The sequence below is a fragment of the Triturus cristatus genome, chromosome 5_2, assembly GCF_964204655.1.
Source record: "Triturus cristatus chromosome 5_2, aTriCri1.1, whole genome shotgun sequence".
NCBI lineage: Eukaryota > Metazoa > Chordata > Amphibia > Caudata > Salamandridae > Triturus > Triturus cristatus.
Genome location: NC_140588.1, coordinates 1,073,443,289 through 1,073,470,438, shown reverse-complemented (window position 1 = coordinate 1,073,470,438; position 27,150 = coordinate 1,073,443,289). Strand labels below are relative to the sequence as shown.

At 47.8% G+C, this 27,150-nt stretch overlaps 1 protein-coding gene across 1 annotated transcript in view; it reads left to right on the top strand.

Annotated features, from left to right (window-relative positions):
* Positions 1 to 27,150, top strand: part of LOC146829691 (testis-expressed protein 11-like) — a 218,558-nt gene that overhangs the window by 7,087 nt on the left and 184,321 nt on the right. The window contains exon 3 of the mRNA XM_085606537.1: positions 722 to 824. Coding sequence (XP_085462663.1) covers positions 722 to 824 — 103 coding nt within the window. The remainder of the gene's footprint in view (positions 1 to 721; positions 825 to 27,150) is intronic.

The window sequence follows — 27,150 nt, the reverse complement described above, 5'->3', positions numbered from 1 at the left end:
ATACCCCTGCTTTTCCAAACCATGCTAGAACTTTTGTCCCTTCCCTAGTCATTTTTAAAAGGTGGGCAATTTGGGCATACACAATATCTTTTTAACAGTGATTCTGTTGGCTACATTTCATTTTCTGTAGGACTCTGATGACCACTACACCGACTCTTGGGATATCTGTAATTGATTATGTTGAGAGTCTTGTTAAAAAGTGAAATTAAAGACTGCAGAAATCAGTAGTTTTACCTATATGTGAATTATTTTCAGTAATGTTCACCATACTGTAGCACACTTATGGGTATTTTTTGTGATAAAGAATTGAGATTTTCCTCTGGCCAATCTGGCACTGGTGAATAATTCTAGAGGAAGGAAAGAGTATCCTTTAGAACCATAATTACTATCAAGCAATTGTTCTCTGCTTTAGACTTTCTGTTACCATCTCGCTTTTGATGGTCTCTACAGACTCAAACGTAAATGGCGACTTTAGAATGGAAAAAAATGTGTCTCCTGCAGCGATCAAAGTTTGATAAAATAGTGTGAAAGAACAGTCACAATGTGAGACTAAGAGTTACATTTAGATTTGAAAGTAAACGGGTTTTTTATTACTGTATAATACCCTGCATTACTAAATTATCACATAGCTGGCAAAATTATTACATTTATATATTATTGACTTATGTTACCATGCAATTGCCTATGTTTTAAACAACTATGTGACGGTTCCCCCAAACAGGCAAAAGAGGCTGTGAAGGATTCTGAGAGGTCTGACCCCGACAACATTTGTACTCAGTTCATCCTATATAAGATTGCTGTCCTGGAAAATGATGCCGATAGAGGTACTGTGTCACACCCAATGCAGCATGTTCTATTGTTGTAGGGATATGGAGGACACGTTTAGTCACATGACCCAGACCATATAAGGCAGCCGGAAAGATTGTGTAGGGAGGACGTTACTCTGTTCGATTGCCATAAACTTTTCACCATTGTGGTCAAATGGTGTGTTTCCTGTACTGAGAACCCATATCACAAATCCTCTGACACGCGTACTATATAATTTGTATGTTGTTGGCCAACCCAGTTACATACTGCATTGGATGGCAGAGGCCTATCAAAGTAGTATCATGGAAGTGGCCAACAAAGACATGCTCATGTCAAACCAGGTGGAAGCCCACATCTTATAAGCATTGTGACTAGAATGGATAAAGTATCTCCTAAATCCTACTTTATCACAACAGGACACTACCACCTCCCCTCTCCAAGTCATCTACCCTACTTGAAACTACCAAGCAATGACATCTCCACTCCACCATCACTGTTATCCATGAGGGTGCCTCTTTTCCAGCTACAACTCACTATCTTTTGTGGTAGAGTGGGCGAGCAGTTAGGCTTATCAGAGGGCGGTGCTAAGCATTTGTTGTAACACACAGGCACTAAATGATACACACACTCAATGACTAAATCCAATACCAATGGTTTGTAAAAATGATACTTTTAGTATATTTATTTTATAGAACCAAAGATACTTTGTTGCATGTAAATATGTTTTGCAATGTCTTTTCAATGTAAAAAGTGGACACTGTGCATTCTTCAACAATGCAGTGTTAATCTATAGGATGAAAAACACAATCAACAATATGCTGGTAAGTAAACGATTTACAATATTGAGTTTCTGGATAAAGAATCAGTACCAGGCAAGGTTCAGGTAAGTGACAAAACTGCACCACCAGCGGCACTGGGGCGACAGGTGCAGAGGTCAAACTCAGTATCTAGTCCCAATGTTATCCAATAGAGAGAGGGGGCAATCGAAGTTGTACTACTTACAGGTAAGTAGCACGGTTTGGTAACCCAATTTCCAGGGGTTAAGGTAAGAACAGAGGGGCCACAAGGCAGCACCAAACATACACCTCCAGCATCACAGGGGTGGCCGGGTGCAGAATGCCAAGGCGTCGTTGGGTGCCCAATGCAAACCAATGGGGAATCTCAAAGTCGTAAAAAAGGGTGCAGGCTCAGATCAGGAGGCCAAATTAAAAACCTACAGTAGCATAGGTAAGTTGGGATGTGCTGGAGCATTGGGACACAGTCGGTTGATCTCCCCAAGGCCCATGGCCTCCAGTTGCAGGGGTGTGCTTTGTTGTTGGAAAACAGCTTAACGGGGCAGGTCGCGGTTGGGGGTTGTCAATCAGAGGCTGCAGGCGTCGATGTGGAATCCAGCAGGGGTCAGCCCACAGTAAACCCTTGCCCTCAATCGCTGGGAAACTTTGCTGGACCGGTGGGTCACTTGGACTCGGACCGTTGGCGTTGGGTGCAGAGGTAGCCGGTTTCACCGTTTTGCAGGCAGAGCTTTGGTATTTGAAAGTTGGTTTCTTTTGAACTGGTCTGCTGTCCATGGGAGATGAGGAGTCTAAGGAAGGCAGTCCTCTCAGGATTTTGGAGGTCACTGGTTGGCGGTACGAGTCATGGAAGCTTGCACCGGTCGAAAACCGCAGACAGGCTGTAAGGGCTGGGACCAAGTCAGTCGCTGAAGCTTCTTGTTGTGCAGGGATCCGCTCTCCTTTGTCCTCTTCTTCGTAGGTCGTTGGTAATCTGAGGAGTAAGGCTCAGAGGTGCCCCTAAACACAAACTTTAGGAGCATTACACGGTCAGAAGGTAGTTGTCATGCCCCGCGGTCCGGCCCCTGGGTGCAGTGTGTATTTAAACGACGAAGGGCGTGCAGACGCCGCTTCGCGTTCTAGCTCTGAGCCCCAGTTCCGTCTTGATCGTTGTTGCCTGACTTCCGGTTACTCGTACTTCCTGTTTTCCAGCGCGAAGCCGCGGACGAGTCGATTCAGACACGTCCCGGCTCCGGGATTACTACCGCTGTTCCCGCCGGTGAAACTTAGAGGCGCTCCTTCCATTCGAGCGGCCGAGCGTGTTGGCGGTCCTTCCACCAGAGCGACCAGGCGTGTTGCGCCTTGCCAAGTAAGGTCTAAGTGTTACTTAGCAGTGCGGGGGTCGCCCGTCACTCGTCTCTCCTTACCTCGGAGTTTGAAGTTGGCTGTCGATTAGTGATTCCCATAGCCTGCACTGCTCCTTTGCTGATATCCCTCTCCAGAATGTACCCCTCTGGCTAGAGTTGTGTTAGGTTGTATGTAAGCCTGTTAAACCCTACCCCTGCTTATCAGGCTTGTGTTGTGTCGTGTTGTTTGTCAGCCTGCTACTTCCAGAATCAGGCTTGTATTGTGTTGTGTTTACGCCTCCTGTTGGAGCGACTCCACGTCTTGTGCATTAGTTGGAGTCAGACTTGGTGCTCTCACCCCAGTTCTAGCATCAAGAGCCTCCTTGGCGCATCCACTACTTGTCCCTACCCTATGTTCTCTTCGACCCGCATCAGGCATCCTAGGGTGATTTATTGCGAGGACCATTGAGCAAGGATTAGGTTTTCCACCTACCTACTTAAGAGTCACGGTACGTGACCTTCCTACACTTTGTATAAGCATATGAGGACTCACACCCTTACCTCTTTTATGAAACCTATCTTTGTTGTTCTCAGCCTGTAAAGTGACTTACACATTGTGTATCTGAGTCCTCCTCTGGGAACCGATCATAAGGGGGTCGTGCAGAGTTATACCTACTTATTCCTGCAGGCCGTTATCCAGGAGGCTGACATTAATCCCGGTAGGTGTGTGGATGGGAATGAAGTGAATAAAGCTCCAAGGTAGTGCTGTAGTTATATTCATTTACCTGCCTTTGTGTTACAGCGGAGAGGCTCGTTTATTCCTTCCTATAAAGAACCATCACCTTCCTGCTATCTCGGCTGCCAGAATCATCCTTCAAGACCTGCCTGTGTTCCCCCACCTATCCTTGTTTTGTTTCCCTGTTTTCCCCAGCGGGTCCTTCGTACTCTAGTGTTTGATAGAGTCGGAGGAACGTGGGGGACGACTGTGGACTTTCTCCAACGTTCCGGACGCTCCTGCAGAACATCCGCGATCACTACAGAACGCGAAGCCTAATAGAATATTCTGCCCGAGCGTTATGGAACTTGGTGTGGTTACGCTTGCTGATGTTGCCGGCATGCTCGGCAACTTGCAAGCAGAAACCCAGGCCCTGTCCGCTAGACTAGATAACCTCCAGCGCAGTCAAGGTATGGGGGCAGCGGGAGGGAGAGTAGACGCCACCAACCCTGTGATACAGGTCACCACCCCTACTTCCATCCCATTAGCTCCGCCAGAAAGATTCTCAGGGGATACTTCTCGGTGCGCTGCCTTTCTCAGTCACTGCCAGTTACATTTTTCTTGTAAAGCCACCTGCTTCCCCACTGATCAGGCCCGGGTCGCGTTCATGATTTCCTATCTTAGTGGGGTGGCCGCAGACTGGGCCATACCTCTAGTAGACCGTGATGACCCTTTGTTGTATGATTACCAAGCCTTCAAAAGGGAGTTCCGCAAACTATTTGATAAACACACTTATACACACTCCGCAGACTCTGAGTTACTGGCCTTGAAACAGGGTAGTCAAGACCTGGTGTCCTACATCACTACTTTCCAAAGACTGGTGGTGGAGTCCAATTGGCCTGAGGAAAAGCGAGGTACTCTATTTTACAGAGGGCTGCGTGATGATTTAAAGGATGCCCTTTCGCAAATAGTGGACCTCCCCACTGCCTGTCCTGAGTTGATAGACCTTGTGGTAAAAATAGAACATCGTATTCAGGAGCGGAAGCAAGAAAAGGGGAAGGGAGAGTCACGCTATGTTCCCACCAGGACCAAGGTAGTAGAGGCGGTTAAAGGGCTGGATGAGAGCGAACCTATGCAAATAGGGATAGTGAGAGGGCCGTTAACAGCCGAGGAAAGACAAAGAAGACGAATCAACAGACTTTGTCTCTACTGCGGGAAGGCCGGCCACTTTTTGCAGTCCTGCCCTGTTAAACCAACGTCTACCAAGAGTTCGGGAAACTAGAAAGCCTGGGATGCATGGAGACAGGAATCTTGGGCGAATCTGAATTGACAGTCTCCACCTCCGAACTTGAACCCAGACCTGTTAATCATTTATATGTGTCAGCCTATCTCTCGGTAGCACAGCTAGGGTTACATGTAGCCATCATGATCGATTCTGGGGCCTCGGGTAATTTTATGGATGAAAGATGGGCAAGAGACAATTTAGTTCCATGTATCAAGAAAGAGGTGCCCAATACGGTCTTTACGATAGATGGGCGTTCTCTTGTTTCTGGCCCGGTTACCCACAGGACGGTCTGTCTCCACATGCATATAGATCCCGACCATCAGGAAACTCTTGAATTTGACTTGATCCATTCCCCTCAAATACCAGTGCTCTTAGGCATCCCCTGGTTGCAGACACATAACCCCATCATTGATTGGCAGTCCGCCACTCTCACGTTTCGGCGACTTGCACTTACGGAGTCTCGGATTGCAGTAGCTCCTGCGCACCCGACCGTAGTGGAAGATCAGACTGAACCCATACCTGAGTTGCCCCTCTGCTACAGTGATTTGAGCGCCGTCTTTGATGCCAAGGAGGCGGACGTTCTTCCACCGCATAGGGTATATGACTGCCGGATAGATCTGGAGGCAGGAGCACGTATCCCGAGCAGTAGAGTGTACGCCCTCACTGAGAAAGAAAATGTATATCTCCGAGAATATTTAGATATGATGTTGGAGAAAGGGTTTATCAGGCCTTCCAGATCTCCAGCCTCCTCTTCACTGTTTTTTATTCCTAAGCGTGAGGGGGGTCTTCGGTGTTGCATTGATTATAGGAGATTGAACAAGGTCACTATTAAGAACAGATACCCTTTGCCTCTGATTGCCTCCCTCCTTGACAGAGTACGCAATGCCAAATATTTCACCAAACTGGACTTGCGAGGCGCCTACCATCTAGTGCGTGTCAAGGAGGGAGGTGAATGGAAGACTGCCTTCTGTACTAAATACGGATTGTTTGAGTATTTAGTAATGCCCTTTGGGCTTTGTAACGCTCCTGCTGCGTTCCAGTTCTTCATAAATGAAGTACTCTGGGACATGCTGGATCGCCATGTCATCACCTATATAGATGATTTATTGATCTTCTCCGCGTCTATGGACGAACATGTTGACCACGTCCGACAAGTACTGGAACGGTTGCAGGCACATGACTTATATTGCAAGCTAGAGAAATGTACCTTCCATACACGTGAAGTGCCTTTTTTGGGTTTCATTGTCTCCCCACAGGGACTTCGCATGGATCCAGTTAAGGTCGAGGCTGTCCTTTCCTGGCCGGCACCGGGTACCGTTAAAGACCTGCAGAAATTCTTGGGTTTCGCCAATTTTTATCGGCGTTTTATTCAAGGGTACTCAGAGTTGGCACATCCTCTTACTACCTTGTTGCGAAAGGGGGTTCCTTATGTCTGGTCGGCTGCTGCTGACTCGTCCTTTCGGAGTTTGAAGGAGGCCTTCACGCGCGCTACAATCTTACGTCATCCGGATCCAGCCTTGCCTTATGTAGTTGAGGTTGACGCTTCCCAAGTGGCAGTGGGAGGGGTCTTGAGTCAAACCGATCCGGTGACGGGGGCATGCCATCCCGTAGCCTATATTTCTCATAAGTTCACTCCTGCTGAATTTAACTATGCGGTGGGAGATAAGGAACTCCTGGCAATCAAGAAAGCCTTTGATGAGTGGCGGCAGTACCTATTAGTTGCTCGTTTCCCAGTTGTAGTGTACACGGACCATCGCAACCTCCAATATCTGAAGTCAACCAGAGCCCTGTCCATGAGGCAACTCCGATGGACTCAGTTCTTTTGTGAGTACGACTTCACCATCAGATTCCGCCCTGGGAGAAGCAATGGTAAGGCCGATGCCCTGTCCCGGTTGGGTTTTCAGCTTCCCGAAGTGCCCACTGCCGTGCCCCTGGTCATCCCTGAGCGGTGCTTCGTAGGGGGGGTGCTCACGGAGAATGTCTTTCGGGATAGGCTTCGTGAATGTCAACTCTCTGTGAATATGTGTGATTTTGTGGGGGCGGAGGAGTGGGTTCAGACAGATGGTTTTGTGTGTGTTCGGGGAGGGGTGGTGTTGCCCACTTCTGACTTGCAAACTCAGGTATTGGAGTGGTATCACTCACACCCTTTGTCGGGACATCCAGGCATTAAGAAAACTACCAAGGTTATACGTGAGCGTTTTTGGTGGCCCAATATGGTGAGGGACATAGAACAGTATGTGAAGTCATGTCATGTCTGTGCACAATCCAAGGTTTCTCATCTACAACCAGTGGGTCTGCTGCTCCCTCTCGCCTCTCCTCCCGGCCCGTGGCACACAGTTTCCCTTGACTTAATCGTGGAATTACCGCTGACCAAAAAGCTTAATAACACCTTGCTGGTGGTGGTGGATCATTTCACAAAGACCGCTCATTTTATCCCTTTGACGGGGTTACCCACAGCAGCAGTTTTGGCCTCGGTCTTCTTGCAACATATTGTCTGTCTCCATGGTCTTCCCTCGGTCTTAATTTCTGATAGGGGGGCTCAATTTGTGTCTCGGTTTTGGAGGAATCTCTGTGGGATGTGTCAAGGTTCAGTCAAGGTACCTGAGTCGATTGAGCCTTTTCCACAGGAGCCTATGCTTGATCTCCACTCCACCACTCCGCTACCGCGAGCTCAGAGGCTCACGAGCAGCAGAGAGGGGGAAAGGGGAATTGGACAGAAAAGAGAGACAACACTGCGTCTTCTTCCTGGACTGGACTCGGACCTTGTCTTCCGATTCCTGCAACGAGAGTTACTTAACAACAATTCTTACCACTAGCTCTACACAGAAATTACATGACCTCTAACCTACTGTACCTGTCCTGACACTGTGTTTTGCCGCTCTCTGCTTTGGTAGATACCTTCTAGTGGGTGAGTAGTGGAGTTGAAAGGTGGGTACCACTCCTGCAAATAGAAACATATGTAAACCTGATCTTCCTCATATCCCTTCCACACCTCCTCCCCTTGAAGTCCGTAGTTACCTGTATTCTACTATTGAGTGATGTTCAAATAAATGTTCACTAAATACTCTTTCTTCTACTTCCAGAGCGAGGCAGAAATATTAGGTTGAAAGTTCAATTCATATATGTATATATATATATATTATATATGCTATGCTGCTTCTCTTGCAAGGTCTCTTTTAGTTCTCACTTGTTTCTTGCGACTACTTTCTCTCTAGTCTTTCTTTCCGAAAATGTTCTGGAGCTCTGTGGATCTTTTAGAGATTGCGCTTCTTTATTCTCTCAAATAGTTTATAGAAAGTCACAAGCTCTTAGTGGAATCCAGAGTCCACGAGATATAGGAAGAAATCAGCACTTACTTCTCTGAAGGGGAAGCTCGAGAATTGATTCTACCTTCTTCTTGTCCGTCGAGAAGTGGTGGAACTGGAAAGGAATTGGACTCTTCACCTCACGCTGTGACTAAAAACTAGAACTGTACTCCTGAGGAGAGTGAGCTAATAACTGGAACCCAAATGACTTGGGACTGGGAAGGAACCTTAGGGGAAGTTGGCTCTCTCAGAACTAACTGCCAAAATCTTGACGGGGCGTGCTTCTGACGAAATACGGAGCGATAGGAAACTCCGTCTTGTCAAACCAATTTTGACGGTTGAAGTGCGCCGCGCTGAGGACTCGCTCACGCACTTCAAAAACTGAGAAAAGACTACACCGCTGCATGAACCTAAAAATAACTGGAAAACAGATGTACCAGCCAGCGGCCATCTTGAGGGGGGGTGTGTACCTGAATCCTAAGCGCTAAAGGATCGCAAGAAGGCAGCAAGCGATCGAACTGAAATCTTTCTACGCCTACCTACCAAACGACCAGCCTGACTCCTAGAGTGTATGCAAAATGTCGGAAATCTAGCTGAGCCTACCACAGCCCTGACAGTACCTCCCACCAAAACCCCCTCCCTAACCCTTTTGGGCTTAGTGGGGTGTGTGCGGTGAAAATCTCTCAGCAAACGGGGAGCATGGATATTGGATTGGGGCTCCCAATATCTCTCTTCTGGACCACAACCTTTCCAATCTACGAGATAGAAAATTTGCCCTCCTTGAACTTTAGAGTCGAGTATTCTTTTCACCTCAAATTCCTCCTGCCCTTGTACCAAAACTGGGGAAGGAGTATTTCTGTACCTAACCCCTTTTGGACTACTCTGAAGCAAGGAGACATGTAAAACTGGATGTATCCTCAACCTAGGAGGAAGACTTAACTTCACACTGACTGGATTCACCATTCTGTCTACCTGAAAGGGACCCATGTACCTCGGCTGAAACTTTCTGTTTCCCTTCAAACGTAAATTTCTAGTAGACAACCAGACTAGATCTCCCTTCTTGTAAACAGGATTGGGACGTCTCTTCTTATCGGCCTGCATCTTGTAAGAAATCTTAGCCTGAGACAGATTTCTAGTAGCTAATTGATAGGCCTTATGTAAATCCTGAACCACAGTCTCCACGGCAGGAACATCACTAGACTCCTTGTCTACCCAAGCGTTTGGATGACGACCAGAATTTAAATAAAATGGAGAGAAACCCGTGGAAGCATGCTCTGCATTGTTATAAGCGAACTCTGCCGCCCAAATCAGGTCTGGCCAATCTCCCTCCTGGTCCATCAAGAACAGGCGCAGGAACTGCTCCAGCTCCTGATTCACTCTCTCGGTCTGTCCGTCAGTCTCAGGATGGAAACTGGAAGACAGACGAGAGTCTACACCCAATCTTTTCAAAAAGGATCTCCAAAAGCGAGAGACAAACTGAGGACCCCTGTCAGAGATAACAACCTTGGGGATTCCGTGGGCCTTGACAATGTGCTGTGTGAACAGTTTGGACAGCTGGGTAGCATTGGGGAGGGCCCTTAAAGGGATAAAGTGACTCATCTTAGAAAAAAGGTCCACCACCACCCAAATGACAGATAGTCCCACACTGGAAGGTAGATCCACTATGAAATCCATTGAAATAGTATGCCACGGGTACGGGGCTGGGGGCAATGGCTGCAAAAACCCTTGGGGAGCCCTTCTAAGTGTTTTTCCCTTGATACAAGGCTCGCAAGTAGCTACATACTGCCGCACCTGAGCTTCCATTGCTGGCCACCAAAACTCTCTTCGAATCAATTCTGTAGTTTTCTTCACTCCCTTGTGCCCAGCCAGCATATTGTCATGAAAGTGTTCAATGATTTGTTCTTGCAGCTCCCGACTAGACACGAACAACTTGTCTTGGTAGACGGGTCTTCCATCCTTGACTTGATATTCTTTCCCTTTTGCCGTCCAGTCTCTAACTTCTTCCAAAGATCGCAAGTTTGGTAACTTCTGTTCTATTTCGGAGTAGGAGAGTGTTCCGATTATCCGTTCCGCTGGAATGATGACTCCTCTTTCTGCAGTCTTGTTGTCAGCGCTCACATTTAGGCGAGATAAGGCATCCGCCTTCCCATTTGCCGATCCAGGTTTGTAAGTTAAAACAAAGTCGTAATCTGCAAAAAATAAAGACCATCTCAATTGGCGTGGGGTCAAGGTACGGGCAGATTTCAAAAACTGGAGATTCCGATGATCAGTAAATACTGTCACCACATGCCTTGCTCCCAGCAAATAATGTCTCCATTCAGTGAAGGCATCCTTGACTGCCAACAGTTCCTTATCCGCAATGGGATAATTGATTTCAGCCGCAGACAACTTCCTAGAGCGAAAAGCTACAGGATGTAGCTGACCTGTCTGCTTATGTCGCTGGGACAAAACCCCACCGATGGCCAAATCGGAGGCATCTGCTTCCACAAAAAATGGTTCTCCCGGATCCGGGTGGAGTAAGATTGGAGATGATACAAAGATTTTCTTGAGCTCGTTAAATGCTAATTCCGTTTCGGCATTCCACTCAAATTTGGTCTTCTTCTTCAATAATCTCGTAAGAGGACAAACTCGCTCAGAAAAGTTGATGATAAATCGCCTGTAAAAATTGGCGAATCCAAGGAAACTCTGTACCTCCTTTACTGTACGCGGAGAGGGCCACTCCTTGATAGCTCGCACCTTAGACTCATCCATAGAAACTCCATCTGAGGACAACACAAATCCCAAAAACTCAACTTGAGTCGTATGAAAAACACACTTCTCCAATTTGACAAAAAGTTGATTTTCAAGCAATTTCTTCAGAATGGATCTGACGTGCTGGATATGTTCTTCCTCGCTGGCAGAGAATATGAGGATATCATCTATGTAAACCACTGCGAAGCGATCTAAAAATTCTCGCAAAACATCGTTCAAAAAATGCTGGAAAGCAGCCGGAGCATTGCATAAGCCAAATGGCATGACTTGGTACTCAAATAAACCAAAACGAGTACGAAAGGCGGTTTTCCACTCTTCGCCTTCTGCCATACGTACCAAATGGTAAGCCCCTCTCAAATCCAATTTTGAGTAAACTTTCGCTCCTTTCACCTGGTCTAACAGCTCCGAGATCAAGGGAAGCGGATAGCGGTTCTTCTTGGTTACCAAGTTAAGGGCGCGATAGTCTATGCAAGTCCTTAATTGGCCATCCTTCTTGGGGATGAAAAAAAGCGGGGACGAAACTGGAGACTGGGAAGGGCGAATGAATCCGTTGGCCAGGTATCTGTTCAGATATTCCTTGAGATGGGCATTTTCCGCTTCAGACAATGCATAAATCCGACTACAGGGAAGGGAGGCTCCTGGCTCAAGCTCGATTCGACAGTCGTACTCCCGATGAGGTGGCAAACGTTCTGCCTCTCTTTCGTCGAACACTGAGGCCAGATCTTCGTATTCAAGGGGAATTTCTTGGGTGTCAAGCGCACAAATTGTCTTGGGGAAGCTTGCTAAAAGTTGGGATTGAGAAACTTCTGGGGAATCTGGAATCGTGTGAAAGCAATGACGTAGACAATACTCAGAGTTCATGCAAATCGAACGTCTGGCCCAATCAATTTGCGGATTATGCTCAGTGAGCCAAGGCAGACCCAAAATCAGCTGAAATTGTGGAGCGTCGATCAGACTAAATTGCAAGGAACTAAGATGTTGTCCAGGTCCACTCAACAGGATCCTCTCAGTATCATACACAATAGGACCGGAGGACAAGCTCGTTCCGTCCACTGCGCGAACCGGCTCTGGCCTTTCCTTTCTCAAAAAGGTGATTCCGAGAGACTTGGCAAAACCTATGTCGCAAAAATTTCCAGTTGCCCCTGAGTCAATCATGACAGAAATCCCCTCCTTGATCCGTCCTCCAAATCTTATTTGCACAGAAATGATCAAATGTGGCGCCGATGTTGGGATCCCCCACTTACAGAGCTCGTGCCGTCATTTTGGATTGCGGGTTGCCTTGCGGGTGTGTTTTTTTTTGTGTTGTTTTGTTTTGATAAAAGGAAACCGTACTGTGGGCTTGGAGTTATGCGGCCTGCGCTATTGATGTCTTCTGCTTCCCCAATCTGCACCGCCAAGAGACTCTTACTGTATGTATGTAATATGCTTTTGTCACTCTAGCGGCCGGCCGGGTGGTTGTAGGCCCATACCTGTAACTTTTTCAAACTGCAATAAACGGTTTCCAAAAAAAAAAAAAAAAAAAAAATGTGGCGCCGATGATTGCAAGGTATTTGCCACTAACTTTGGTTCTGGAGTTGACTGTTCCTTCGCTTCCACCAGGGCAACCCCTTCTACTGGTGGAGCCGATCTTTTAACCCAAAATTGTTCTTGGGCCTCTTTGTACATTCCCGCACAAAATGACCAGAGTTCCCACAGTACATGCACAACTTGCCCAATCGTCTCTTCTCCCTTTCTTCCTTCGACAATGGCCCTCTTACTGAACCAATTTGCATAGGCTCTTCCTCAGACACAGCTTCCTTTAACCTTGATCCTTCTGATTTTATTCTGTCAAACCGAGGTGGGACATTCCTAAATTCCTTACGTCTCTCACTCTTTCTTTCGCTTTGTCGCTGATCAATCTGTAGGACTAAGTCAATTAGTTCAGAGACCTCTGTAGGACGCCTTGGGATCTGTGATAGACCATCCTTTAACTCGTCCTTTAGGCCTCGATAGAAAATTGCAGCTCGTTTTTCCTCAGGCCAACTGGTTTCCACAATTAGTTTGTTGAATTGGGCCAGGTATGCCACTAATTCACGATTCCCCTGCTTAAGATCTAACAGCTCATTGTCCGTGGATTGGGAGATGGTTCTTCTGTCAAAAATCCGTAAAAATTCTCTCTTGAATCCTTCAAAATCATACAAAATGGAATCATTGTTGTTCACCAAGGGCATGGACCAGGCAGCAGCATCTCCACTCAGGTACGACAGCATGAAAGCCACTTTAGATTGATCTTCCTTAAAAATGATTGGCCGACAGAGATAGTGTAAGGAACATTGCGTGAGAAAAATTTGGGCCTTGTGTGGGTCCCCACTAAATCTTTCTGGAGCTGCCAATGGAATTGTCGGGGAGATGGCATGAATAACCTGAGTAGTGAGTTCTGCAGCAGACGGGGCAGGAGCAAAAGAAGGAGGCTTATCTTCCTTAACTGAGGAAGGAGAACCTCCGGAAAACTCGTCAAACTGCTGACGCAAAAAACGAGCTTCTTGGGCAGACTTCCTAACCTCTTCCCTCAGGGACTTGTTATCTTCCAAGGTGTCACTTAGCTGTTTCTGTATACTATCTAACACCGTTGCTAGAGCCTTTACATCAATTCCCTCAGCCATCGTGCTCGGGTGGAATTTTAATTGTTTTGGCACTTCAATCTGTCAAGGTTCAGTCAAGGTACCTGAGTCGATTGAGCCTTTTCCACAGGAGCCGATGCTTGATCTCCACTCCACCACTCCGCTACCGCGAGCTCAGAGGCTCACGAGCAGCAGAGAGGGGGAAAGGGGAATTGGACAGAAAAGAGAGACAACACTGCGTCTTCTTCCTGGACTGGACTCGGACCTTGTCTTCCGATTCCTGCAACGAGAGTTACTTAACAACAATTCTTACCACTAGCTCTACACAGAAATTACATGACCTCTAACCTACTGTACCTGTCCTGACACTGTGTTTTGCCGCTCTCTGCTTTGGTAGATACCTTCTAGTGGGTGAGTAGTGGAGTTGAAAGGTGGGTACCACTCCTGCAAATAGAAACATATGTAAACCTGATCTTCCTCATATCCCTTCCACACCTCCTCCCCTTGAAGTCCGTAGTTACCTGTATTCTACTATTGAGTGATGTTCAAATAAATGTTCACTAAATACTCTTTCTTCTACTTCCAGAGCGAGGCAGAAATATTAGGTTGAAAGTTCAATTCATATATGTATATATATATATATTATATATGCTATGCTGCTTCTCTTGCAAGGTCTCTTTTAGTTCTCACTTGTTTCTTGCGACTACTTTCTCTCTAGTCTTTCTTTCCGAAAATGTTCTGGAGCTCTGTGGATCTTTTAGAGATTGCGCTTCTTTATTCTCTCAAATAGTTTATAGAAAGTCACAAGCTCTTAGTGGAATCCAGAGTCCACGAGATATAGGAAGAAATCAGCACTTACTTCTCTGAAGGGGAAGCTCGAGAATTGATTCTACCTTCTTCTTGTCCGTCGAGAAGTGGTGGAACTGGAAAGGAATTGGACTCTTCACCTCACGCTGTGACTAAAAACTAGAACTGTACTCCTGAGGAGAGTGAGCAAATAACTGGAACCCAAATGACTTGGGACTGGGAAGGAACCTTAGGGGAAGTTGGCTCTCTCAGAAATAACTGCCAAAATCTTGACGGGGCGTGCTTCTGACGAAATACGGAGCGATAGGAAACTCCGTATTGTCAAACCAATTTTGACGGTTGAAGTGCGCCGCGCTGAGGACGCGCTCGCGCACTTCAAAAAACTGAGAAAAGACTACACCGCTGCATGAACCTAAAAATAACTGGAAAACAGATGTACCAGCCAGCGGCCATCTTGAGGGGGGGTGTGTACCTGAATCCTAAGCGCTAAAGGATCGCAAGAAGGCAGCAAGCGATCGAACTGAAATCTTTCTACGCCTACCTACCAAACGACCAGCCTGACTCCTAGAGTGTATGCAAAATGTCGGAAATCTAGCTGAGCCTACCACAGCCCTGACAGGATGTTACGGATCGATGTTAGACTCTCTTCCAGTCATCATCCCCAGTCGGATGGCCAAACAGAGAGGGTCAATCAGTGCTTCGAACAATATGTGAGGGTTCAAGCTTTACAATCTGCAGCTGAGTGGGATGAGTGGGTGTGGATGGCAGAAATGTCGTATAACAACAGCCCTCATTCTTCCACCCAACTGACCCCTTTTTTCTGCTCTCAAGGGTTTCATCCCAGGTTCTTACCTCTAGGGATTCCTGTTGACAGCCCGACTCCCGCTGCCACTGACTTGGTACAAAAGTTACACGACATACATGAGCAGTCATTGACAGATCTAGAGTTAGCCAAAGTGAGATACAAAGAGGGGGCTGATTTGCACAGGAGGTTGGAACCTATATACGCTCCAGGGGATAAGGTGTGGCTTTCCACGAAACACATTAAACTCAGTGGTCCTCGCAAATTCAATCCCAAATACATCGGACCCTACAAGGTGGTAAAGCTGGTCAATCCGGTGGCAGTGAAGATAGAACTACCTGCGTCCCTTAAGATCCATCCTGTATTTCACGTATCATTGCTCAAACCTGTTGAACCTGGTACGCGTGTCCCCAAGAGGCCCGCTCCTCTCTCCGTTCAAGATACTGACGAGTATGAGGTTGAGGAGGTCATTGATTCTCGCTTATCGGGCAGGACCCTCCAGTATCTGGTGCATTGGAAAGGATACGGGGTGGAGGAACGCTCTTGGGTATCAGTTTCTGACGTGCATGCTCCCCGGTTGGTGCGGCTGTTTCACCTTAGGTACCCTCATAAACCCAAACCAGGGGGAGGGCGTTGTGGGGGGAGTGTGCTGTCATGCCCCGCGGTCCGGCCCCTGGGTGCAGTGTGTATTTAAACGACGAAGGGCGTGCAGACGCCGCTTCGCGTTCTAGCTCTGAGCCCCAGTTCCGTCTTGATCGTTGTTGCCTGACTTCCGGTTACTCGTACTTCCTGTTTTCCAGCGCGAAGCCGAGGACGAGTCGATTCAGACGCGTCCCGGCTCCGGGATTACTACCGCTGTTCCCGCCGGTGAAACTTAGAGGCGCTCTTTCCATTCGAGCGGCCGAGCGTGTTGGCGCTCCTTCCACCAGAGCGACCAGGCGTGTTGCGCCTTGCCAAGTAAGGTCTAAGTGTTACTTAGCAGTGCGGGGGTCGCCCGTCACTCGTCTCTCCTTACCTCGGAGTTTGAAGTTGGCTGTCGATTAGTGATTCCCATAGCCTGCACTGCTCCTTTGCTGATATCCCTCTCCAGAATGTACCCCTCTGGCTAGAGTTGTGTTAGGTTGTATGTAAGCCTGTTAAACCCTACCCCTGCTTATCAGGCTTGTGTTGTGTCGTGTTGTTTGTCAGCCTGCTACTTCCAGAATCAGGCTTGTATTGTGTTGTGTTTACGCCTCCTGTTGGAGCGACTCCACGTCTTGTGCATTAGTTGGAGTCAGACTTGGTGCTCTCACCCCAGTTCTAGCATCAAGAGCCTCCTTGGCGCATCCACTACTTGTCCCTACCCTATGTTCTCTTCGACCCGCATCAGGCATCCTAGGGTGATTTATTGCGAGGACCATTGAGCAGTGGATTAGGTTTTCCACCTACCTACTTAAGAGTCACGGTACGTGACCTTCCTACACTTTGTATAAGCATATGAGGACTCACACCCTTACCTCTTTTATGAAACCTATCTTTGTTGTTCTCAGCCTGTAAAGTGACTTACACATTGTGTATCTGAGTCCTCCTCTGGGAACCGATCATAAGGGGGTCGTGCAGAGTTATACCTACTTATTCCTGCAGGCCATTATCCAGGAGGCTGACATTAATCCCGGTAGGTGTGTGGATGGGAATGAAGTGAATAAAGCTCCAAGGTAGTGCTGTAGTTATATTCATTTACCTGCCTTTGTGTTACAGCGGAGAGGCTCGTTTATTCCTTCCTATAAAGAACCATCACCTTCCTGCTATCTCGGCTGCCAGAATCATCCTTCAAGACCTGCCTGTGTTCCCCCACCTATCCTTGTTTTGTTTCCCTGTTTTCCCCAGCGGGTCCTTCGTACTCTAGTGTTTGATAGAGTCGGAGGAACGTGGGGGACGACTGTGGACTTTCTCCAACGTTCCGGACGCTCCTGCAGAACATCCGCGATCACTACAGTAGTAGCCAATGGGCTGCTTACCTTTAGGCTGCTTACACCCTTTGTATGTCCATTCCCTCTGGGGAGGGGGCATAGCCCTAACCCTATTTTCTACAGTCCTCCAAAATAATATGGAGGATTCTGAAAGGAGGGAGTCACTTCAAATCAGGGCACCTTAATGGTGGCTATGGCTGAGGGGGGACTCACCTCTCTTGCTTACTAATTTTCCCGCCGACCTTGCCGCCAAAAATGGTGCTTGGTCAGGTGGGCTGGAATCTCCACTAGCTGGAGAGGCCCGGGTAAGAATAACAAAGGACGGGAAGTCTTTGAGGCTCACCCCCTTTCTATGCTGTTCCTGCTTGAAGGTAGGTGTGAAGCACCTCCACCCAGAGCAGGCTTTGTTTTTGACCCACAAGGGCAATAGGCTCCCACCTCCGGGGGTCAGAAACATGTCTAAAGGTAGCAGGTTGGTGGAGACCAGTCAGGCACACACATTAGCGAGTTAGTAGGATTTCAGGGGTACCTCTGAGATGCCCTCTGGGTGCATTTCTTAATAAATCCAGTGTGTGTGAGAAGTTGGCCTGGCATATGCTGTCCTCTAGTTATAGGAGACACATTGCACCAGTCCAATTCGACTCTTAAGGTGATAGGTTAAAAGACAACCTTTAAAGAAAGCTATCCTAGTGGTAGCTGTGGAGAGCAGCCTTCAGGCTAAGTCTTGAAGGAGTGTTAAACTTATTGTTTTACCATAGATAACATCTTGAATGACCAAATGAAAGAGTAGTCCACACAGGTATATATATACAATATATGTATTTATTCTAAACAGAATCCCACAAGTCTCTTTATGAGGCTAGAGGCAAAGTTACAATTCAAACAAGCATTGATAGATACAATAAATAGCAATGGAATCACAGGGCCCCAGGGGGGGACCAAACCATATATTAAAAAAGTGGTATAAGAACCACGACAATTCTACAGACAATGCCTAGGGCATTTAGGATCGCTGGCCCCTTAAGAATCCACCCAAGGTAAAAATGAAGGGGACCCACGGGAGACGCGTGCAGTGGTAATAGCTGCTATCGGGATCTCTATTAAAGCCTATGGAGAATGTCGAGGTTGAATTTTACAAGATTAAAGACACTTCTAGCAGGAGTTTAAAGTTAGGAGCTTAGAGTTAAGCTTTTGAGGAGCCCACTACCACAAGAGTACCGAGGTACCACTGTTACCTGCCCCAGGGAAGCCGGGTGCATAGGTCGTTTTCGATGTTGGGTCGCGGGCTGATTTTCAGTGGGAAAATGTACAAAACTGCTGCTAGCCAAAAGCGTCGATGATGTTGTGAAGAATGAAGTTGTAGATCTTGAAGAGAAGAACCTGAAAGCAGAGGGGTCAAAGTCTGGGTCACGGCACAGTGACCAGGGAGCTCAAGGAAAAGAGCCCTTCAATGTCAGGTGCTTCAAGTGGAAAAGGTGTAGCTTGGATCTGCAGCCACAGGCTCCGGGAGGCTTCAAGGAAGGCCAGCTTCTGGAGGGCGACTGTCCCACGACGGATGAGGGTTGCTGCGGTGTTAGTGTCCGGATTGGATCCACTAAGCCTTGGCAACCGCAACCCATGCAAGATGAACAAATAAGCTACTGGTGCAGACCCACGAGATCTGAGAGAGGTCTCATTCAAGGAGACTGGAGAGCAGGCCTGGAGCAACCAGGGGAGCTCTTAAAAGTAAAGATTGACCTCCGCTAGGGCCCACAAGTTGAGAGACAAGGGACCATGGGAGGCAGCAATTTGGCGTGCGTAAAAGGGTGCCCACGGGCCACAGGAGTGGGCTAGGGCGCTGATCTTTGGCACAGTTGCTGCTGAGAGGTTGGCTCAATATTAGGCCAAAGCACAACTTCCCCACTGGTCGGGGTCGTGTGCTGTGCAAGAGGTGGCCGGTGTCCTGGGGTATTGGGGATCTCGGCACCCACGCGGTCCACGGTGCTCAGATTTGCTGAGCACACTCACTGGCCTCTGAGATGCTAGGAAACCCACCTCAAGGTCGAGAGGAGTCGTCGATGTCCGAAGGAGCAGCGAAGTTCCAATCAGGTCACTTACAGTGTTTCAGGTGCCTGCCAAGCAGGGGGGTAACTCCTTTACCCCAAGGGAGATTTCTTCAGTCAGCTGGGCAGCAGCTCGTCGAAGGTCAAGTCTGTGAAGTCCAAGATTAATCTGAGGCTCTGGGGACACAGTATTCACCTTTATCCAAAGGATTAGGGGAGGGTCCAGATCAGAGACCACCAATGGGAGGTTAGGCGGGAAAGGGTGGCTACACCCTCTCCCCTTTGTGTGTTTCCCGCCTGGGCGATGGGCAGGATGCCCCTGAACCGGTTCCAGGATGTGTATGCAGAATGTAGGCGCTGTAGCAGCCTACGTGCAACTCTGAAAGGCATCCTATGGTGCACCCACCCAGTTCCAATCCACATAGTCTGTCTTTGGAGGTGGGAGCACCTCCCTGCAACAGGATCCCTATTGTCCAGCTGCCGTGGCTGGAGTTCTGCCCAGCAACAGGCAGCCAGAGTCGTGTGGGTGGCGGGTAGCATCCATTTTGTGATACGTGTGCACTTTTATATTGGTGTCTAAATTCTGCCGCTTTTCCCATATCATGCCCTCATGCCCATGGCTGGACTGGGGGTATGATTCCTACATGTTTGACACCAAACACGATATGGTTCTGTGTAGCCATTCTCAAGTTATCACGCTATCGCGATATACTTATAATGCGGTTAAGAGTATATGGTATGGCTGCACTACAAACAACCTCGCACTAATTTTAATGAAGGTTGCAGAGGGGCCCTACTCAGGTAGGGGTTCCCCCTCACACACATCTCAGCACCCTGCCTTGTAGGATTAGCACGGCCTGCTTTAGGGGTGACCTATGAGGATATATGTGTTGTAATGGGGTGGGATACAGGGTACCTGTATCCCTGTAAGGGGTGCAAGCACCACCTTACCTAGACTACAGTAGTGGTCTGGTGGTGTCAGTTTGTATGGCTGTCCCAGGTGTGGCACAATAAGTGCTGCAGCCCCTGGTAGGCCTCTGAGGGATCCATGCCCTGGGTACCTAGGGTACCATCTACAAGGGCCTCATAGGGTGTCCTCAGTATCCAATTGGTATGTACCTAGGGTACTCACATCAGTTTTAGGGAGGAAGCAGATAGGCTGGGGTCCTGGATAGCAGGATCCCAGCCAGACTAGTCAAAAACCATTCAAAAACCAGGCAAAAAGTTGGGGGCAACCATATAGTCAGATTCCACCTTCCTACAGTGTGGATTTATTAAGCTGAGCTGTTTGGTACCAAACATCTTTGGTTTCAGTTAAGCCATCATGGAGCTGTGGAACTCGTAGTGACAGGCTCCCAGCCCATGTACTCAATATGGCTTCACTGTGCACTTTTAATGTCTCAGAATGGACTTAGACACTGCAGGTGCATATCTGTTCATGCAGTTATGCCCTCACATGAGGTATATTGCACCTTACCTTAGTGCTGTAAGGCCTGCTGTATGGGTGACCTACCTAAGCCTCCTGAGGTGCTTATAGGCCTGGCACACACGGATGTGTGCCTGGTCGACTCTTCACTTTTATCTGCACCAAAACATGCAGGCTGCTGTGGCAGTATGCCAAGGTTCGGTCAGGGTTCTCTTAGGGTTAAACGAAAAAGGAGGGACTTGGGCTTCAAGAGGTCCAGCATACGTGCCCCTGCAGCTCACTTGTCAAAAAAAGGTTCCTGTAGAGGAATCAAGGTCGAGGCAAGGTGGGGGAGTGTGCCCTTAGAAGCAAGGGCCCTCACATACCCCAAGTGGTGTCATGCTTCATCATCAGGCAGCTCCTCGTTGGGCCGGCACAGCAATGCCCAACAGGCCCAGAGGGGCTCTTTGTCGAAGTTCTTTTCTTTTTGCCGATGTGAAGAGTGAGGTGTGGTAGTGAAATGTGTGAATGAGTGTAAGTAGATTGGAAATAATGTGCAGTAAAAATAACTAAAGGAGATCAAAAGGTTACCTAATCACTGGATTCCTTTGTTATGGTTGAAAGTGTGGCTTCAGGCGAGAGATGGATGTAATGGTCCATTCCGGCACTAGATAGTGTTTGTAAGGAAATAGAGGGTCACATGTTTCATGCCTGTTATTGTCTAAAAGATCATGGCATTTTATCAAGACTAATAATCCTTATCTACTCATGTAGGGTTGGTGGACTGTAGTAAGGACTCCCTTAATACGTACATACATTGTTAAGTTAGCATAACCACGTCAGAAGTTAGAAAGCCATCTTGCTGCTTTTGCACACGACACTGCGTTCACATGTTATTGCTTAAACAAACTGCTGACTCGAGTTTTGCCTCACACGAGAGCAATCTGTTGTTACCATCCCGAGCTCTGCGAAGCGACCTTGGTCTGCACACGATGTGACAAACAGTCTGAGTTGTTAGACAATGCATGTTTTCCACTCTAGGTTGATCGACCCACTATTTAGTCATAACACACGAGCAGCTGCACATACCTGAAAGTTGGTGCTTTTAATATCACGGACATCATGTTTATTATTCAGACCGAAGACGAGCCTTCCTGCGAGAAGACTCCTGATGCTCCTGTGATGTGATTTCACTAAGCTGATCTTTGAGGTATGGGGTCCCCTATTCAAGCCTAAGAGACCTTCTGTTAGACTAATAATAATATTAGCTTCTTAGTAAAGGGAAAGTGGTAGTATCCACTGTCATTATAACATGATCACCCCTTTTATATTCTATGGAATTGTAACTATGTTGATGGTTTTGATTTTAATCATTTGTCTGCTTGTATTAGCCAAAGTACTGCATGTTAGGACACGTGGTCTATAAAAATAAACTCTTTTTATTTTCACCATGTCTCTGTTGATTCTTGTTGTGGACTGATGTGAGAATAATATACGAACAGGTATTTCCGATTCCCACCATTCCTGAGTATGTACTGAGTCGCTTGTTCTGGGTTGTCTTTTCATTGGGATCTCTGAGCCGAATCTCGGATAACGAATGGGACACTTATGCTAGCCGGATACTGGGTTCTGGGTTCTGAGGTGAGTTTCTGGTACACCACAACTCACTGAGGTCCTGGGGTTCTACGCATAGTTCTGTGTATAAGCAGAATCCCTGCAACATGGCGCACCTAACGTTTGGTCTATGAGTTGAAACGCCTTAGTAGTGCTCGCGTTTGTCCACAACACCCTCATTCTTGTTTCCGGATAACAAGTCTGACGGATTTAAAACCTACCTAGGTCTATTGATATAGGTTCTTTCAAGCTTGATAATTAAAAAGGTTATTGAACCCTTGTGCTACTGATAGTTTCAAGTGTGTTGTCCTAATGTCGGTGGATATTGCGGCGCATAGCCGTGCAGCTCTGAAACGTCATTTGACGCAGTATGGGGTACCGGACACTGGTATGAACGTCATCTTTGTAGTGGGAGCCGATGTGGCTCATCCCTATGAGTTGTTCTACTCTTGGGTGACGATTCCAGCGGTGGGGGATGATGACACCTTTCATTCTTACACTGCCGCTGCAGTGCCGGCGAACTATACGCCGTATAGGACACAGGAAATACCAATATCTGCTTGGCAGCACCATATTTGGTTTAATGGCGCCCTTCCCCATGTGGTTATACCGCCGAGAATGGGCCCTTTGTCAATTGCAGGGGCCACTTGGCCGGTACTAGCCGGATTTACGCCTCATCCCCGTTACCTCACGGTGACGGTGGCTGAGTTGCGTGTACTACACACTGCCCTCATTACGGTATATAGGGCGTTAGTGCAGTATGTGTCGCGCAATATGCAGGCGGGGGCACCTGCTGTTGCGGGACAGCCTACTGATCATCACGCGGTGGTCATTAGTCCTGTTATGGTTAATTCTGTTATGGGCAAGCGCCCCCAAACTAGGGATGATTTCCCCTTTTGGCTTGCTGAAAAATGTGACCAAATAGAAGCGGTTTACCCGAATACTACTCCTGTGGAGAAACACAGGATCCTCACCATTAGTTTGCCTAAAGACTTGGTCCCCCACATTGATGATTGTGTAAATTGGGGCAAGGTCTTTGCAGCGACGTACGCGCAGTGCTTTGGCACTCCGTCTATGTTGCAGCTGCCCTCCGTTATCAAAAGAGTTCAAGAGAACCATGGTGCGGAGTCTGCGATAGAGTTAGGGATGCGGCTCCTCGGTCAATTTGACCTGGTGGCTACCATGATAATTGGTAACCTGAAGGGTGATGCTTTGCATTTCCAGGTTCGTAATGAACTGAAACGAGTTGCTGAGGAGGACAAACCGCAGGAATTTGCGAAAATAATCGCAGAGGCATATCGGGATTTGGGTCGTAGCTCTTTAGGAGTTAAGCCTGTAATAAAGAATCCCGATCTAAAACAGCAGGGTAAGGCAGAAACGTCTGGTAAGGACGAACGGCCCTTTTTTCCTAAACAAAAATGGCAGGTTAAACAACAGGGAAAGCAGCAGCAACAGAAACAGGGCTCTCGGCCTGCCTCTCCCGTACAGTCTAGTAGTGAACGCACTTATGATCTGCGCGATCGTGCTGCTATAAAGTCTCCTGATAGATTTCAGGTTTCTGAACAGCGCTCTCCTCGTTCTTCACAGGAAACATCGGCTACACAGTCCGGTGGCGGAGGCGGTGGCAAAGGTCGGGGTGCTCCACAACAGCGTGACCAGCCCCGACAGACTGAGGGTAAAGGCAAGCAGGACGAATTTGCACGACAAAGACCCCCGTTTCAGAAGAAGAAAGTGGCGGCTCTGACGGCAAGGTATGCCTCAGATAGTGCGGACACAGCTTCGGAACCGGACATGGGCGCTGACGCTCCTGGACAGCGCAGCGGAAATTACCATAGTCCGTCAAGCTCTGCGTCCATTTCTGGCGGTGACAGCAACTGACATCTCGGTTACTGTTGAAACAGCTGACACCAGAGTGGCTCCCCCTGACAGACTTTATGAAATAGTCTTATTAATAGAGGGTGACATACAACGTACAATAAAAGGGATTTTTGGGGATAATCTGACCACCACCTATGATATCCTCCTAGCGGAGGCAGATTGGCCCCCAGCTTTCATTTTAGAGGCTCCTAGAGGGGAGGAAGTAATCCTCCCGTCCTTTGCGCACACAGTGCCTAAGGACCAAGCTGAAGTGTATGCTGAGGAGTGGGCGCTTGCGCTTGCGCCGGCGGTGTATCGTACTCAGGTGGGATGGGACAGATTGTCCCCCTGCCATGAGATTCCATTGCGGTCTATGCCCCAGCCTCAACCTCAATATCCCATGCGTCGTGAAGCTAGACCCCACGTCGCGGCAATCCTTGAACAATTGGAATATCAGGGTGTTATTGAAACATGTGTGTCCCCTATGAATAACCCTTTATTCACTGTAACGAAGCCTGACGGCTCGTACCGTTTAGTTTTGGATTACCGGCACCTAAACTCCCATTGCCGGACCTGCGCGGTACAAAATACACATAGCTCGGCTTTGGTCGACAGTCTCGTGCGTAAAAGATTTAAAACGACACTTGACATTTCCAATGGCTTTTTTAGCCACAACCTGTCCACACTGAGTAGCCAGTGGACAGCGTTTACTTCAGGCGGAAAACAAAAACAGTTTACAAGATTAGCCATGGGTTACAAAAATAGCCCTGGCGTCTTTTCTGCTCGCGTGGTTTCTCTCTTAGAAAGAATAGACCCCGAAGCATACTCCTATGTTGACGATATCTATCTTACGGATGATGAGCTGATGCCGCATCTGTCTCGGGTTGACAATATTATCGTGAGTTTTGCTGACTATGGCTACAAATTCAATTTTGCGAAGTCTCACATCGCAGAATATACGGTGTTGTTTTTGGGCTACGAGCTCAACAATGAAGGTAAGGGGTTAGCCCCCCACTTTCTGGAAAAGTGTGCACGCTTAAGTGCTCCTACGACACTGAAGAAATTACAATCTCTGCTGGGTTTTCTGAATTTCGGCCGAACGTACATTCCTGATTATGACCAGCGTATCAAGCCGCTTTACGCCTTGGTACAGCCTTCGTTTTCGAAATCTAGCTGGCAGCTAGAACACTCTGCAATTTTACAGTCTTTACAGGCTGACCTTCTTGCTTCACAATACTTGCTGACACGTGATAACCGCACTAACCTGGTAATAAGAATAGTACCAGGCGCCGTGGGGTTCACGTATTTGACGTTCAATGAGGGCGACACAGTCCCCATTGCGTACAAATCCCACTTGTACACCTCTGCTGAATTACGTTTTTCCACGGTCAAAAAAGTTCTGACTGCTGTGCAGATGGCGATCCTCAAGGAACGCGCACTGTCGCATGGGAAACAGATTCTGGTTGTAACTCCATATCCTGCTTTAGAGGCAGTGACTAAAGCAAGTGTACCAAATTCTAAAGCTTTGCATCCACGGTGGATACAATGGGCCACAACACTGACGTCGCCAGACGTCACTTACATCTTTGATGCCTCATTACAGACTCAAGAGTACTTGCAGTATGAATTCGTTCATCCGGCACCTCTGTCTTTGCGCCCGCTCGAGGAATACCATTGTGTCATATACACTGACGGGTCTGCGCAACCCGCAATTGGATCGAAGCACGCTTATTCAGCGGCTTGCGCAATTGTCGTAGGTACATTCGTAAATGGTGAATTCCAATCTGATGCAGTGCATACGCAGTCGTTGGGTGATTGTACCGCGCAATTTGCGGAGCTCCGGGCTCTGGTGCTTGCACTGGAGTTTGCTGATCCCCGAGTCACTACTCTTATAGTGAGTGACTCCTTCTACTGTGTCCAGTCCTACAATGACAATTTACACTTCTGGTCTCAGAATGATTATCGAGACACTAAAGGTAGCACAATTAAGCATAAAACGCTTTGGGTTCGAGTGGCAGACTTTAAAGAACGTCTCCCTCTCGTGAGTGTTGTTCACACTCTGGGTCACCAACGACTTGGTGTCCATGCTGTCGGCAACAGCTTAGCAGACGAGGCAGCAAAAACAGCAGTGGCTACATACTTAGTGGCAGCAGTTACAAGATCCAAAAGTAAGATTGATGATGACATCTTGGCAGCTATTGCTGCAACAGAGAAGGGAGGTGTTACCCGAAGGGTTTTCCCTCTCGTTATATTTATCATTTAAGTCCTGATAACGTCCCATTAGTGAGGATTAACGACGTTGGTGACAGAATTATTCCCAACGCGGACTGCAGACCAGCACTGATCTTGGCTGCGCACGAGGGGTTGGCGTCAGCCCACGCCGGTGTGTCAGCTACAATATCTCTGCTACAACAACGTTACTGGTGGTTTGGTTTATATAAACAAGCGCGCGCTTATGTTCTTGATTGTGACATTTGCCAACAGATTAAACCTTCTACTGTTGCGCGCCCACCACAGACTCAGCTGTACATCTCTAATAAGCCATTTGGTTGTGTTTATTTAGATCACTGCGATCCTTTTTCTTCTGATACTGCGTACAAGTACATCTTGGTTGCAGTGGATTCGTGCACACGTTTTCTATGGGTATGGCCACAAAGGAGTGCTGACTCGCGGACTGTCATCAGGGATTTGCGTGTCTTTGTGGGAACTTTTGCGTGTGGTACCTTCCATTCTGATCAGGGCCCTGCGTTCGCCTCTAAGGCTTACAAGGAGGCTATGAGAAATTTGGGGGTCCTAGTCAAATTTTCGTCTCCCTACCGACCTGAGGGTAATAGTGTGGTGGAGCGAATGAACCGTGACTTAAAGCAATCATTGACAGCACGTGTTTTAGGCACAGGCCGGAACTGGGTAGCCCATTTGTATAACGTCCAACGTGCACTAAATAATCTCCCTAGAAGGTCTCTGGGTGGGCGGACCCCGTACATGATGCTCTTCGGAATCAGAATGTTTGTTCCAGACCTTGATGGTCTAGACATTGCGGCGTCGACCGCACCCTTTGACGTAGATGATCACTGTGCTGTTTTGCAGACTCTACA